Source organism: Camelus dromedarius, chromosome 26 (assembly GCF_036321535.1).
Source record: "Camelus dromedarius isolate mCamDro1 chromosome 26, mCamDro1.pat, whole genome shotgun sequence".
Lineage (NCBI taxonomy): Eukaryota > Metazoa > Chordata > Mammalia > Artiodactyla > Camelidae > Camelus > Camelus dromedarius.
This window is the reverse complement of record NC_087461.1, coordinates 5,921,086-5,937,329: the sequence shown is the minus strand read 5'-3', so window position 1 is coordinate 5,937,329 and position 16,244 is coordinate 5,921,086. Positions and strand designations below refer to the sequence as shown.

At 46.7% G+C, this 16,244-nt stretch overlaps 1 protein-coding gene across 13 annotated transcripts in view; it reads left to right on the top strand.

The window, feature by feature from the left end:
* Nucleotides 1–16,244, top strand: part of CELF2 (CUGBP Elav-like family member 2) — a 722,443-nt gene that overhangs the window by 639,941 nt on the left and 66,258 nt on the right. For all 13 annotated transcript variants that reach the window (XM_031444742.2, XM_031444738.2, XM_031444741.2 and 10 more), the window contains 2 exons: nucleotides 6,929–6,977; nucleotides 14,255–14,389. In XM_031444742.2, coding sequence (XP_031300602.1) covers nucleotides 6,929–6,977; nucleotides 14,255–14,389 — 184 coding nt within the window. The remainder of the gene's footprint in view (nucleotides 1–6,928; nucleotides 6,978–14,254; nucleotides 14,390–16,244) is intronic.

Sequence of the window (16,244 nt, the reverse complement as noted above, 5' to 3'; positions counted from 1 at the left end):
TTTCCAAAGCACTGTTCAGATAAACAGGCATTTCACAATCCAGTCAGCATGAAGCCGAAGACCAGGGCCTACGGGTTTAAATGCTGGACTGGCCAATATCTGCTCCACACTCCGATTGAGTTTATTGATTCCGGTTACTTCTTTGCACTCACAGTTTGTGAAGAAACCACAAAATGTGGGATCAACTAATGTCAGTTATTCAAAACTATTATTTTCCTCTCAGAATAACCAACAGCTCATTTTGCTTATTACCAGTTTATTTCTTATTGACATACGTATAGAACACTTTGGATAACTTGGCCATGAAACAAACCTCAGAGTCGAATTCCATTTTGCGTGTCTATTTTAAATAGCCTGGAGGGACTGTAGAAGGACCAACATTGAATCTCCCTGGAGCAGCACACATAGTTCCTTTATAGTCAAATGGCACCTAGATTGGAGCTCTGCTTTCCTAACATGGCTGTTACAGCTATGTTTTTTCTTTGAATCATTGCAGCCTTTTAAGTTTCCTTTCCTGCCTTTTTCATGGAGAAAAGCCAGACAATCATTTTTGTTCTGAGGCTAATTTAAAATATTTTAGTTCTTGCTTTCCAAACTGGATGCTTTTTTTTTTTTTTTTTTTTTCTTGCCTAATTGCTCTGGCCAAGACTTCCAGTACTCTGTTGAATGAAAGGGGCAAGGTGAGCATCCTTGTCTTTTCCTGACCTTTGAGGAAACGCTTTCAGGTTTTCACTGTTTAGTATGCTGTTATGTATGGCTTGTCATACGTGGCCTGTATTATGTTGAGATGCATTCCCTGTGTACCCACTTTGTTGAGAGCCTTTATCTAAATGGATGTTGAACTTTGTCAGATTCTTTTTCTGCATCTATTGAGATGACCATGTGATTTTTACCCTTTGTTTTGTTAATACGGTGTATCACGTTGCCTGATTTGCAGATGTTCAACCATCCTTGCATCCCTGGCGTAAATCTCACTTGATCATGGTGGATGATCCTTTTAATGTATTGTTGAATTCAGTTTGCTAATATTTTGTTGAGGACCTCATTGGGGATATTGGCCGGTAATTTTCTTTTCTTGTGGCATCCTTGTTTTGTTTTGGTATCAGGGTAATGCTGACCTCATAGAATGATTCTGAAGGTGTTCCTTCCTCTTCTATTTTGTGGAAGAGTTTGAGAAGGACTGGTGTTAATTCTTCTTTGAATATTTGGTAAAATGCACCAGTGAAGCCATCTGGTCCAGGACTTCTGTTTGCTGGGAAGTTTTTGATTGCTAATTCAATCTCCTTACTAATAATCAGTCTATTCAGAATCTTCTGTTTCATCATGATTCAATCTTGGTGGGTTTAGTGTTTCTGGGAATTTATCCATTTCTTCTAGGTTGTCCAGTTTGTCATTGTGTGCAATTGTTCATAGTAATCGCTTATCCTTTGCACTTCTGTGGTATCAGTTGTAACATCTCTTTCATTTCTGAGATAGTCTTTATGTCTAGGATGGAAGAGGAAATTTTGGAAATCGTGTAACTTCTTAGAAACCGCAGTCTCGCAACACAGCTGTCTGGATATGCTAGGGGCCAGTATGGAAGAGTGGTTGGGGGTTATGCTCCAGTCGGAGACAATCCCAAATCTGAATCCCTGTGCCACTGCTGACTTGCTGTGTGCCAAGGTATTTAATATCTGTCTCCCTCCTTCCTTCCCTCTTCCTCTCCACCCCTCACGCTTTAGATCCTCAGTCACATCTATCTCAGGGTTGTTGTAAGAATTAAATTAGATATTATACATATAAAGAGCCTGTAGCAATGTTGAGCACAGAAGACTGAGAGCTCAGGGAAGATTTCTTCAGTTTTCACCAAAAAGTGCCTAAATTCTCCACTTCACTTAACAAATTCGGCAGTGAGCTCCAAACCCAGCTTTGTCCCAGAGATAAAATCTGGCTTAGACTGATCCAACAAGTTATTTTGGTCATCTCTATTCTTGCAGAAGTGTTTCATTACTTTTTTTAACTATTTTTTTAACTTTAAAACTATTAAAGATGGTTTGGCATGATGTCACCATTTTAAAAACTATTCGATAGTGACCAGTCAGCATTCCCAAAATTCCCTTTCGTTTCTCCTCAATCCTCCTTACGCAGAGCATAACGCAGCAGTGGTGGGACTGGCAGAACTTCCTACCTAGACAGACAGGCAAGCCTCTGTAGCTGTGAGGGCACCTCACTGTCACAGAAGGTCCCTTGATAACGCACACTTCGGTTTGGAGCGATGGCATGCCTCCAGTTGGTAGCAGTTGTTTTGAAACTTATTCTTGCCCATTTACAAACCATTTTTGAGAAAAATTCAGAAAGTGTAGGTGCCTCCAGTATCTCAGAGTCTGCTGTCCAACAAGATACAAAGTATATTCTGCAGGTCACATTTGCATTGTTTCATGGAGCAAAAGAAAAATTCCAGTTCACTTCTACTGGCTGAAGTCCATTAATTTTGTCATTTGGCACATGGCTTTTTTGTGAATTCACTTCTTCCCGCCACCCACCCGCCTCCACCCGACTCCGCAGTCTCCCTTTAAATATTTTATGGGCAGTAAGCTTATACGGTTGCTCTTTCTGGGGGTCAGGATGGGTTTAATAATGAGACGTGTTAACAGTGCCTCTGTAAACTCCCTTTCAGGTTAAATATGGCATGTTTTATTGAATCTCACGTTCACAGTGGTTAAGTCATCCACTGGTGATGGCTGGGGTTAAACAAGTTTCCATGTGAGTTCTCCTGGATGTGAAAAACTGGCCAAATCGCCCTCCCCTGGGTCCTCCATCTCCCATTTTTTAATTGAAGCATAGTCAGTTTACAGTTTGTCAATTTCTGGTGTACAGCATCATGTTTCAGTCATACATACACATACGTATATTCCTTTTCATATTCTTTTTCATTATAAGTTACTATAAGATACTGAATATAGTTCCCTGTGCTACACAGTAGACATTTGTTGTTGATCATATTTTATATGTAGTAGTTAGTATCTGCAAATCTCAAACTCCAATTTATCCCTTCCCACCCCTTTTCCCCACTGGTAACTGTGAGTTTGTTTTCTATGTCTGTGAATAAGTCATTTCTGTTTTGTAAGTAAGTTCATTTGTATCTTTTTTTTTTTAAATTCCATGTGTAAGTGATACCACACAATATTCTTTCTCTTTCTGGCTTACATAGCCTGAAACTTTAAACGAGAAAGCCTCCTCCTTTACAATACCTTCCCTACTCCGCTCGACAGATCTCCCAAAGTTCTTGGAATCATGAGATTTTGAGGAAGTCAAAACATTATGAGAACAACCCCTGCAAATCATTTTTTTTTTTTTTTGGTCTTCCTTGACATTTACATCCTGTATCTGATCAGAAATTTGTAACTCAGATGAACTTCATGATAATGAGTCATTCATAATACAGTCCTGATTGAACACCTCTCTCCAAGAAGGTCACGGTGCTTTACATACATTATCTGAATTGTCTTCAGAACAAACCTGGAGTAGGGTGACCACCCATTCGGAATTCACCTTGCTCTGACAATGCAGATCTCTGGGAGGGTGACTTTTTTCTTCCTCTGGGCACAGGAAAGAGCGAAACCAAGTTCAAGTCTGCAATGGCAGTAGCAGTTTTATTACTACCAATGTTACATTCCTGAGCCGTCAGAAACGGAGCTAATTCTCTCAGCAGCTGCAAGAAAACCGGGAGTCAAGTCTTGGTGTAATAGCCGTAGATAAAGCTCCATAGACAAAGCGTCATGGGAGCGCAGAGAAAGGTGACTTTGACCTCAGGGGACATTGCTGGCACCTTCAAACAAGTGTCTGTCTGGTGCCTTCAGTGAGTGAAGCCTGCAGTTCATCACTGTGGGCTCATGAGTCCTAATCCCACGTTGGGCGTTTTGAAAGGGAAGCTGTGTGGTTTGGGGGAATCAGCACTGGATTCAGAGCAGGGAGCTTAGATTTCTGGCCTCAGCTCTGACACGAACCAGCTGTGTGTCCTTAGTGACGTCGCTTGTTCCCTTCAGACCTATAAATTGAGAGCCTTGGATCAGTGATTCCCAGGGCCCTTTACAGCTTTGGGGTCAAATGCTTCTCTCCCTGCAGCTCCCAGATTTCCTCCTGCAGACCTCCGTGCACATCGCAGACGGATCTGAGTGCTCTCCGCACTCTCTGTGCTGCTTTTCTGCTGCTGGTCACCATCTTCTCTCCTTTATTTGTGTATCAACCAGTGTGATGGGGTGGCAGCTCCCTGAGGGCAAGAGTCCCATTTATTTCATTTGTGTGTCCTGTGCCTAACGTGGGCACTCTGATCTCCTCTCTCCTGTTCCTTTAACCTGTGGCTCTCACCTGAGTCTTTTCAGCGTAGTGACCTGAACAAGTCTTTCCTACCTGGAGAGACTCCATCCCCATCTTCTATGGAGCTGCCTGTCTTTTCCCCCTTTGCTTAAAATCTTCTTGAAATAGGTGTCTGCATTTATCACGTTACCTTTGCCGTTTCGCCCCCACTGCCTACAAGCTGGCATCCTGTTCCGCCCCACCCCACAGAACCTGCTTTTGATAAATTCCCTAAAAAATGATTTGTGTTGCCAACTGCAGAAGGATAATGGGGCATGTTCATCATAGCAACTAGCACCACCTGCTCTGACCAACTCGTTCTTGACACTCTCCCCGCATGGCTCCTGTGCCCTGCTGTTCTGTTTCTGCTTCCCTGAGTCCCCTTGTTCTGTCCCTCTTAGATGCCTCTTCCTGGATGTCCTCCGCTGTCCTGCCTTTGGCTGTCATCTCTACCTACTCTGAGTCCCCTCTCTGAACAGTGTCAGCCATGCCTGTGGCATCCACCACCTCCCAGAGACCTGCTGACAGCTTGAGACCCGCATTGCCAACTCCACACCAAGTATAGCATGTCCTGACCTGTGCCCAGCAGTCTACCCCTCCCCCCCAAAAAACTGCTTGCTTGTGTTTTCCCCATTTAGGCAATGATCCCACAAGATATTTAGTTGTCCTGCCTGCCCCCCCATCCCCACAACCACCCAGTTAGCGCTGAGGTTTGGCCCATCTCCAGTTGACATGGGCTGTTTGCAGTAACCTCTTAATTGTCCTGCCTGCCTCCAGTGTCTCTTCTTCAACCCATCCTCCACGGGGCAGCCAGAAATGGCAAGTTGGAGCTCACTGCTTTGCCACTTAAATATTCCATGCCTGATCATTGACTTTTAGACAAAATTTCAGTTCCTGAGCACATGGGATCCTCTAAGGCCTGGATGCAACTGCCCTGCTCGCTTCTCGTGCCTTCCCCCACCCCACACTGTGGCCTCCCACCAGGAGGAACTATGTCCTTTCTCACCACCGTGTCTTTGCATGAGATGGTCCATTGGTTTCAAGTGCCCTCCCCTCCCTCTGTGGGCAAGTCCAGTCAGCCTTTAGGACTCACTGTCCTCACCCTCCTCACCAGGCAGAATGAAGTACCTGCTCCCCTGGGCGCCCACAATACCTTTTCTGAAAAGAAGGGTCTACTTACGACCCCCCAACGTTCGTTTCTCATTCTAGTCTCTTCTCCACAAATTAACTTTACTAATGAGTGGAGGGAGCTACGAACAGACCCCACACCTCAAGGCCTGTGTTTTCTGCATAAGACCATCTTGCCTTTAGAATGAAGGAAGCAGCTCTGAATGACCTGGCCTCTTGTCCCCCAACACTGCTCCCTCTTACCTCTTCCCCTTGTGGTTTGAAGACCCTGGCAGGAGTTCAGTACACATGGTCTCGACTCCACCTGGTAATCACTTCCCATCATCTAAGGGCCAGAGCCAAGTACCATTCTCCTTTCATTTAAATTAGATGAAACCCAGGTCTGTGGCTGGCAAGTGATGGAAGTCCACTGGGGAAATTAAAGGGTCACAGAGAACAGGACCCATTATAATAAAAGCATTTGCACAGCCAGTGATTCCATCTACCCTGTGGCTTCGGTGTTCCTTGGGGTGTGGTGAAATATGAAGCAGGAGGACCTGTGAAAGTCGTTTGAGGAATTTATTTTCATTGGAAGTGGTGGCAGCATTTCTGTGCTCAGAGTAGACTGCAGATCGTGCAGTGATGTGATCGGCATTGTGTACAGAGCCGTAGAGCATCCAGTTCTGCCATGATTCAGGATCTTGGTACCACTTGGGTTCTCTCTCCTCCTCCGTATGTACACACTGAACATGATTGTAAGGTCCCTCCCTCTCCTCCTCCTCTCTCCTTCCCTCCTCCCTCCCTTCCTCTCTCCTTCCTTCCATCCCTTCAGTGGCTCTGTATTCCTGTCCCATACTTGGTTTTTAATTAAAATGATGGTGCCTAAATCAGTCAACTGTAGACCTTCAAATTACTCAGAACTCTAAGACCTAAGAAACATCCATGCAACAGACATAAAATGGGGGGAAGAAAAACAAAGACAACCTGTGTTTAAATGTGTAATAATACAAAATAACAATGACTATTTTTTTTTCCTATGCCCTGTTTATTAAGCACTTCACAGGCATTCTGTCCTGTCATTCTCATGGCCCTACCATGAGGGCGTCCCCTCCATCTTGCGGATGAGGAAACCAAAGCTCAGAGAAGTTAAGACACTTGTCCAAGGTCACATAGCTGTAATGAATGGCAGGACCAGAATTAGCTGTAAGATCCAGGCAGAGACTATACTGAGTGGCAAAATCCAGATTTCGAACTTGAGTCTGACCGCAAAGCCCACATGTTTCGACACCACGTCACAGTGCCCCGTGACTTAAGTGCATCATGATGTTCCTGCCCATCAGACACACGTTTGCATTTTAATGTAGCTCATTTTAACTGGGAGAGGTCCTTCTAACAGTATCAGTAGTGGAGTTGAGTAGTCTGGGGTTTCTGAGACTGTGAAACAGTTGTTCAATCTGCCTTTACTTTCTCACTTTTGTGTTTTTAGATGCATCATCCCATTCAGATGAAACCTGCAGATAGTGAAAAATCAAACGGTAGGTGGTAACCAACGATCTCCTTTAATGTCTGGTTTTCTTTAAGTGAAGAAGTCAGGTGGGGTGGGAGGAGCTGCCCCCAGGTGCTGCTTCTCTAGAGGAGGCAGAGGGAAGTGCTCCAGGCAGCTTCCGGCATGACTGGTACCTCCGGAGTACCGCAAACTTCACTCCTGCCTCCTGCATCTCTGCTGTAAAGATCTGTGAAGATGCTACAGGAGATGGTTTTATGTGGGAGTTGATCTGTGTGGTGGCCCTGGGCCTGTGGCTCCTGTCCACTTCCCCCACAGAGCGGCCCGGGCACCTGGTGGGGAGGGGTGACCTTATACCGGGCAGAGACGGTGAGCCAAGGGCATCGCCCACTGAGCATTAGGCTGTCTGTTCTCCGCTCTCCTTTGGCTTTAGACTGTCTCCTCACACTTTTCTCGAAGTCGTGCCAATGTATTTGCATCCAGATTCATTCAGAATTCAGCCTCTGATTAAATAAACATATGCTCAGTGCAAAAAAGTGTGCATTTGACAAGGTTGGTGAAATAATGGAGAACTGCCTCTCCAAGACACCAGAGGGTTGACAGTCACATTTCTCTCTTCTGAAGTTTTTGCTTCCACTTATACAAACCTTCTGTCCCGGTTTTGTTCTTCAGATCTACTGAAATGTATGCTAAAGGAACCTTCCGAAACCTCAGCTCTCCCCTGTCCCACAGGACTGACGCAGTCAGCCTGGTTTCTTTCCCACAGGCAGCTGTGCACCTCATTAATTAGTAATCAGGGCAGAAGCCACGCACTGAGGGACCTGCGTGTCTGCAGATGTAAATTATGACAGGGCTCGACCTCCCTCCGCAAGACACTTTTGGCTCATTGTAGTGCGGCCCATTTCCTGGCTCCACAGACTAGAAGGTTTTGAGGGAAATTCCATGTCGTACGGTGGTGCTGCCAGTGCCTGCATGGTCCTGTGGCGGGGGGTCGGGGGGGTCGACGCTGGTGCTTTACCCGCCACCTCCTTGCCGGCCCCACGCTTCTCTGAGCATCTCATTCCCATTTTCCCGCAGTACGTTACCGCAGACGTGGCAGTTAGGGTCGCAGGGGCTCAGGTCCACCACTGCTTGTTGTGGGATCTTCGTCCAGGCCCTTCTTCCCTTTGTTGACAGTTACTCGTCGATTACTTGCTGTGTGCCCGGCGTGTTGCTGGAGCTGAGTTCACAGCAGTGATTTGAAGAAAAGAAGGGGGGGGGGCGCTGCTCAGCAGTAGAGTGTGTGCTTAGTGTGTGCGAGGTCCTGGGTTCAATCCCCAGCACCTCCATAGATACACAGATAGATAGACCAACGAATCAACCGACCTGATTACCTCCCCACCGCAAAAAAAAAAAAAAAAAATTTTTTTTTTAAAGGGACTGTAATAGCTCAGTGGTCGAGCACATACTTAGCAGGCATGAGGTCCTGGGCTCAATCCCCAGTACCTCCATTAAATAAATAAATGAGCCTAGTTACCTCCCTCCACCCTCCCCCCCCAAAAAAAAAACAAACAAAAATTAAAAGAAGAAGAAAAGGACACAAAAGACGCTGCCCCTTACCTCCCAGAGCTCAGCTTGACGGCTGGTTTCAGTGTCTGATAGTTACTGAAAGACTGAACTTCAGTCTCCTCAGTCATAAAGTAGTAGCTGCTTCTCCCAGGTTAGCTTTCTTTGTTTTTCAGACCCACACAAGGTAGCAGTGCTTTGTGAAGGATCGAGCACTTCTATAAAATGCTGGTTAGTGTCACCACCCGGAGTTTTCCCTGGCCTGTCGGGGTCTGCGCCAAGTGCGTCTGCCCGGGTGGGAGGCCGTATCCCCTGCTGATCTGCTCCAGAAGTGCACATTTACAGTCTGTTCTGTTCCTCTGGGGAGAGAGGAGGGATGAGTTTAGAATTTGTGGGGTGAATTCCATCAGTGGAGGTCACCTTAGCGCATCCGGCCGCCAGGAGATAGATGCTCCCTGTGCCTTGGCCCCGGATTCTCTGAACCATTTCAGGATGCGGGCCGCGGATGAAGGTCTGTGGAAGGGAGTTGGTCTGAAGCTTAGGCTGTAGTTGTAAAAAATGTGACAAATTAGAGAACCGAGATGGAAATGTCTGACTTCAAATACCCAAATAGTTGAACCATGAAGGGATGTCTTTGGCGTTTGCTGCTGCGCGGGCAGGAGCCCTGACTGTCCCTGGGAGAGCTGCCGGGGGTGGGGGGCTCCCAATGGCCAGCTGCCTCTGCTGTCCAGTGTTGACTCTGGGCCTAGAACCACAGCAACAGGACAGAACTGCCACGGTCCCGTGCAGTTCTGCACAGTCTCAAAAGCCAAGCAGGGTGAGATGCTATTTTACTAAGAAGGGCAAATACCTCAAAATGCCATTTTTCACGAAGCGTGTCTGGGTAGCAGGTAAAAACTATTTGGAGGCACCCAGACTTGACCCCGGACCCTGCACTTACTGGCTGTGACCTTGGCAAGTCCCTTATTCACCTTGCCCAGCCTCCGTGTCTCCACCTGTCAGCGGGGCTAGGGTTGTCTAGTCTGAGCTCTTCCTGTAACGCCCACCTTACGAAGTCACCAAAGAGTGTGCAGGGAACATCTGCACAGCTTAGCTTGATACCTGGCACGCAGCAAATACTCACTTTGCAGAGTTGGCGGCGTAACTCCAGCTCCTGGAAGCAGGCATTTTGGTGCGTCCTCAAAGCAGACGCCATAGCACAGATCTGGACATAGGAAGGAAAGCCCCCCCAGACCTTCCTGCTGGGCCAGTTGACCCTTGGCTTTAGAGGTTGACCATCATTTTCTGAATTTCTGGTGGGGAAAAAAAAATCAAATAATGTAATAGACCAAAAGCTGCTTTTAAAGAGCTCTCCTCTATGAAGCCTTGGGTGGAACCCCACCTCACAAAGCCACGAGCAGACTGCAGGGTTCTCCTTGGACTTGATTTGAGGAATCAGGAGAAATGTGTCATTTCACAAAGCCAGGGATGAGAGCTGCGAGCCAGTTCTGATTCCCCATGGTATTTTTGACAGGTAAGCATAGCTTCCGCAGCTCAGAGCGTGCAACAGTTTCTTGGGCTCAGATGCTCTAAATAGCGCCAGTAGCTGTGAAAGACGCCTAACGAGCTCTAATTGCACTTTGGGGGGGGGGGGGGCAGTTTGCTGACATTTATGGATAAGACAAAGGGCTCATCACAGTTAGACAGCCCCTGGCTTCATTATCAGTGTGTTCAGATGTCTCAAACTTCATATTTGCTGAGCAAGAAGGGGCTGCTCATCGCAGATTAATTAGTGATGGACAAATGAATTCCAGAAAAGCAGTCGCTCTCGGAAGCTTTTGTCCATCTAGCGATTCTGAAACCTGCAGCAAGCCCAGAAATGCCCTTTTATCTGCCCGTCATTTTTATGTTGTACCGAATGGGCTTCCAAAATCTCCGTGGCTCCCTAGAACCCGCCCTTCCCATTGGCTCTAATTTCAGCCGCAGCCTCTGGCTCACTGATGCAAACTCACCGCCTCTTAACTTGCTGTTCTTGTGCTTCTGCTGTGCCAGGTATCTAAAAAAAGAAAAAAGAAAAATCCTACTCTGGGTTGGCAATAAAATAATCAGGGACTTGAAGAACACGTTGAATATAGACCCAAATTTCAACAACATCCACCTTCGTTGGTTATTTCTCTACCGCACCAAGTAGGGTTGATGTTACTCAGAAGAAGGGCATCTGAGGAGGTGTGGACTATTTCAGGGGCAGTCGTGCACACAGTCACTCTCTTTCCTTCTCTAGACCGTGGGGGGCACTGTTTTCCAGCTTTCAATCCTCTATCAATAGGCCGGGAAAGCACCTGGCTATGCAGGATGGAAAGTTAAAGAATCTGAAGTTGGTGTAGCAATGGGTGGTAAGAAAAGCATAGGGGTTGCCTTGGGTTCTGCACTTGGGTTCTCAGTGGTGGGGGTTGGCCAGAGCCAGTGTTCACTGTTAGGTCTGCTCCTGGCTTCAAGGATTAGTTTTTATTCCGTAGACAGAGGGTAAGGTCCACCCTGCTTTAACCTCCAACCTCGCAGCTTGTCAGGGGTTCTTAGACCCTCGAATCCAGAAAGGCCATTTAAACCTCACTCCTCCAGGGCTCTGAAGCCCATATCAGCCAAGCATCACAAGAGTCAGGATAACTAACACTGTCGGGGTGGGCAACGGCTTGTGCAGGGAGAAATCACGGGGCGTTCCCGGGCAGTCGCTTTCTGATGTACTGCAAGATGAAGAAATGATTTTGAAATTCAAAGCAGAGAGACTCATGGATTTGGAGGCAGTAATTAAATGCCATATGTTAGCTCTAACACACTGAAAAGTTGTTAATGAATTCAGGCCACCCCGAATCCAGGTGTGACTTTGACAGATTGTACACCAGGGTGTTGGTACAGACTTAAAATTAAAAGAGTTTTTTTAAAAAATCAAGTCTCCAGTTCCTGAACTTTAAAAAGTCCCCATGTACATTTAAGATTAACCCCTTCTCATTTATACCTGGGAAGGGGAGCGGGCGGTGGTCGCTGGTATGAAAGAACTTTCAGTTCTGCTACTGTCATTAACCCCACCTGTGCCACACCGGGTACTTAAAAGTACTTCCCCTGGCTCATTCATTTGTTCTTCTAAAGGAAAATAGACTTTCTTAAGAGGGCAAGGGCCTTATCTTTTCATTCTTTTTTTTTTTTTTTCAGTTCCTCTAAAGCATTTAGCAGAGAACTGTGACCATGGTAGGTTTATTTAAGCAATTGGTATTCTTGTGACTGGAAAAAAAAAAAGAAAAAGAAAAAAGAGTGAGATGCTTACTGCCTGTGAATTCTTAGGAAAGACCCACCAGGAAATTCATCCAACATTGATGGAAAAGTTAAATGAATTCAAGATAATTATGTTTATTTAAAATGTAGACAAAGCTGTTTAGCCATCCTGAGAATGGGAATCCGAGGAATAAATTTTATGAATAAATTTTCACCGGAAGAGCAGGAGAGCTCCAGGGAGAGGAAAGCTGGGTATTTGTACTCACTCCCATTTTGCCCTTAAAACAAACAAGGCCCAACTGTCAAAACCACAGAGCTACTAGGGCTGCAAAAGACTGCACACATCCAGGGCCCTTTGTACACGCACACACATACCCACTTACACAAGGAGAAAATCTACACCAGCCCTAAGCTCTTCATTTTTCTGTTAACTGACAAGTGAGTTACCTTCCATCTCGCTGCCTCTCTGAGTTTACCCCTCCGTGGTGCCCACGAAGTCTCACTTTCTTTCTAAGTGGCTTCCTTTTTCTCATATTCATCTTAGGAAAAAGTCCTTTTTGACCTTACTGAGGAGCTGCACATCTAACTTACCGTAGCGTCCCCCTGAAACTCAAAGCCTGAACATTTTTTGCTAAATACTGTAATTGAAGATTTACTGGGGAAACCAAGGACCACCTGGGACTTTATCATTTGCTTTTGTTTAAAGGAACTGAAACCTGATTCTTTAGGATAGAAGGAAAATACAACAGGAATTTTTTTTTTTTAACCTTTCCTCAAGATACCAGCTGGTGGGGAGAGGGTGTAACTCAGTGGTAGAGTGCATGCTTAGCATGCATGAGGTCATGGGTTCAATCCCCAGTACTTCCATTAAATAAATAAACCTAATTGCCTGCCTCCCTGCCAAAAAGACTTTTAAAATAGTAATAGTAATAATACTAATAATATAATAATAATAATAATAAAATTAATAATAATACCACCAATCTCTTTAAAATATATATATATACCAGCTATAGTTTCCTTGGGGTGGGAGTCCCAGCGATGAGGTAAGGAGAGGGTCAGGATGGGGGACGAGAACTACAGCTGGACATTTTCCCTCCCTCCTCTGCCCCATTTCCATCAGTCCCATCCAGTCCCATCCAGTCCCCTCCTGGTTCGAGGGAATGGCACATCCTCTCGGGGCCCTGGAGTGTTAAGGAGTCTGGCATCATGAGGGAGATCCAAGGCTCCCATTGGAAAGAAAGGACATCTTCCAGGGCACGTGATGCTTCTAACACTTGGACCCTTGTTGTGCCAACACCGCCCTCGAGTTACAGTGCTTTCATCAGTTTCCAGTAGTTCGCTTACTCTCACAGGAGAAAGAAGGATTTCTTAAATACAGAAATGTTCATCTGTGTGAAGCAAGTGGCGTCCTCAGCCTCCTCCCAGGAATCAGAGCCAGTGACGCCCACTGCCCGCACTTCCTTCATGAAGCTCAAGACAGGCAGTGGCTCTGGACCACCTGGGACCCTCCTTGTGCATGGAGCCCCTCTCTGTGAGGCTGACTGTTGCCAGTCATCCTGAGCACAAGCTTGCTGGTTTGGGGGAGAATCTCAAGTCATCAGAAGTAACCCTTCCCTATTCTTTACCCACTGTCAGCTTCCACGGTTAGAATTTGCTGTGACACCCAAGATGCATTTCTGTTCATCAAGATTCCTGCCTCCAAGTGGGTAGAATTGTACTGCTCCTTCCTTGTTCCTTTTTTCATTCACGGTTTCTCCCTAAGATTGGGGCCACCCGCCATGATTCTCAAATAGCCTTGGCCCACTCTCTTCACTAGAATTGCCTTCATCTTTAGTTGTAATGTGGAGACCGTGCAGGCTGCCCTGGGTGGGACTGCGGAGCCAGTGCTGCCGATAGAAGGTCATTTACCTCCTCTCTGGAAAAAGTAGCTTCGCTCACCTGTCTTCTTCTCGCCCGCATCAGTGGGAATGAAGCTTTTGAAACCAGGGAAGGAGAATGTTTTCTTCCATTGAATGCTTTATTTAAAAGTTTTATTTACTGCTCTCCCACTAAACTATGTCTGTTTCTGTTGCTTCTCCTCTCTTGAATGTTTTCTTTCCCTTTCACTCAAGTTAAAAGAAGATATACCCAAAAAAAGAAAGAAAGGCAAATTAAAATTTGTATCCCAAAATATCTCTAGGGAATGGTAGCGTTTAGCAATTACTCAGAGCTTTGACATTCTAGTAAACACATTTCTGTTTGTTTCCAAATGGGAGAGGAGGACTTAAAAATAGTGTTTCATGTCCTATGAAGTCGTTTTATTAGTAAGAGGAAGCTCCCGGCGTTGAAATCAGAGATGAGATGTCGAGGAAGGGCTGGGTTGGGGAGCAGGGACGAGATGCGTGCAGGGCTGAGGAAGGCAGCCTGGGTGTCTAAGGAGTTAGCCTTGGGACCTGGTCGGATGTGGTGACGAAGCGTTGATTACAAGGAAGAAGATGAGATGGCCTTTGCTCATCCATTCTCTCTGTCTCCTAGCCGTGGAAGACAGAAAACTGTTCATAGGAATGGTTTCGAAGAAATGTAACGAGAATGACATCCGGGTGATGTTCTCTCCGTTCGGCCAGATAGAAGAGTGCCGGATCCTCCGGGGACCCGACGGGCTCAGTCGAGGTGAGTGTGCTGCCTGGAAAGTCTCCTCCCTCATGTGCAAATTGGAGCTCTGTGTCCCAGTCAGGGTAGACGTAGCCACCGCACGCAGCCTGAGGTCACCCCAAGATGCGTCCCCCGGGACGAAGTCACCCGACCTGAACTTTTCACCGCAGCTGAAATGACCACCTTTTATTTCTCCAGTCGAGGATGTCTTAGGGCCGACATCCTAGCTCAGGTTAGCACTGTCAGACGGAGGAAGCCCACAGGCTGCCCTGTCACCACATGTCCTTTTTCTGGCTGAAATTGAGGGAGATTTGGCAGGGGGGTGGGGGGGCTGGGGTTGAGAGAGAAGATCTGCTTTTTGCATCTTAGCCCTCTGGCTTTCTGCCTGTACCTGAGAGAAACGCTGAGGGTGTGGGCCTCTAGACAGAGAAATAAACCATCCCCACGTAGCACAGAGCAGATGTGGACTCAGTGCTAGGGTTGTATTTCAAAGAGCAAAACTCCTGGAGTCCCAAGTACAGGGAGTCCATTAAGTGACAGAGAAATGACTTTGTCCAGGAGAAGATTGTAGGTTCTTCTTTATCACCACAATAGAGGCAACAGCCGGGGCCTGAGACTGGATGAAAACCAGTGTTTCCCATGCAGCAAGGACGGAGTTGGAGATAACTGTTCTTTTTCCACATTTACCTCCCGCTTTGACAGTGACACACACCTCCTTCTTAGAACCGCTCATAAAGGTTGTCACCCTGTTCCCAGTCATCAGACTAGTGTCCTGAGTCAGCCCAGGGAGGCCCAGGTGCACCCATAAAGCACATTTATTTGTCCATTCTTGTAAGAAATCTGTGTTTTTGCAACACAGAGAGTTTCATTCAATTCATGTAGTTTCCAGTGCACATTCCATGGGGCTAATGAGAACCGTCTCTCCTCTCCCAGTCTCTGGTTCTGGGTCTGCGCTGCCACCCCAGACCACGTGTGGGAAGAAGAGGTTAAGCCCTCCGTAATCAAGGCACTCATCTCCCTAATTTTGCCTAACTCACGCCCTGGGAGGAAGAAGATTTGTTCCTTTGATGTTCAGACAGAAAGCCTCATGCTGTCAGAATTGAAGGCACAGGGAACAAAAGGTTTCCACCTACCTCCACCTCCGGAGCCCCAGCACGGAGGTGGTCTGGAGGAATAACTCCTAGCTTGTGGTCCCTGTGTTTTCTTCTGAAGGTGCTTTAAAAAAAAAAAAAAAGAGGGGGAGGAGACATGGAAATGACAGTTTACATTCTCTAAGAGTTCTGAAACCTGTGTTACCTAGCTCTACCTGGAAGATGTGCGTCTAAAAGCTGAACAAGGCATGATGTCGAGTGGGGTCCCCAAGCAGGGGGTGAGGCTGATCTGTCACTTGCCATCTGTGCCTTGAGCTGTACCACCTAACATATTTCCTTGTGCCGGGGCCCTGTACCACTTCTGGCCCCCGCACAGCCTCACAAGCAGAAGGATCCCGGGATTTCCACCCTGGTTCCCTCTGTGCCGTCCTGGCAGATTCCCACGTGGCGAGCTCAGCTTCTCCCCACTCTGATCCTCTGATCCTGGGCAGCCATGATGGTAGATGCCCACATAGGCAGACAAACCAGGGGCGCAAACACCGCCAGACAGAGCAGCATGGCTGAGTGAAAAATTACGTATGCAGGAAAGACACAACAACGTTTCTGCGATCCCTTTTCTGCTGCCAATTTAGTAATAAGAACCGCTGTTCCCTCCGATTATTTTTCTCTGACTTCCGTGCTATCCCTGCATTTTTGCATTCGCCAAGGCACGCAGCATGGAGAAAGCACGGACAGGCAGGCCCCTAAGTGCTCACAGCAAGGTTTACGGTGCCTGGGAGGTG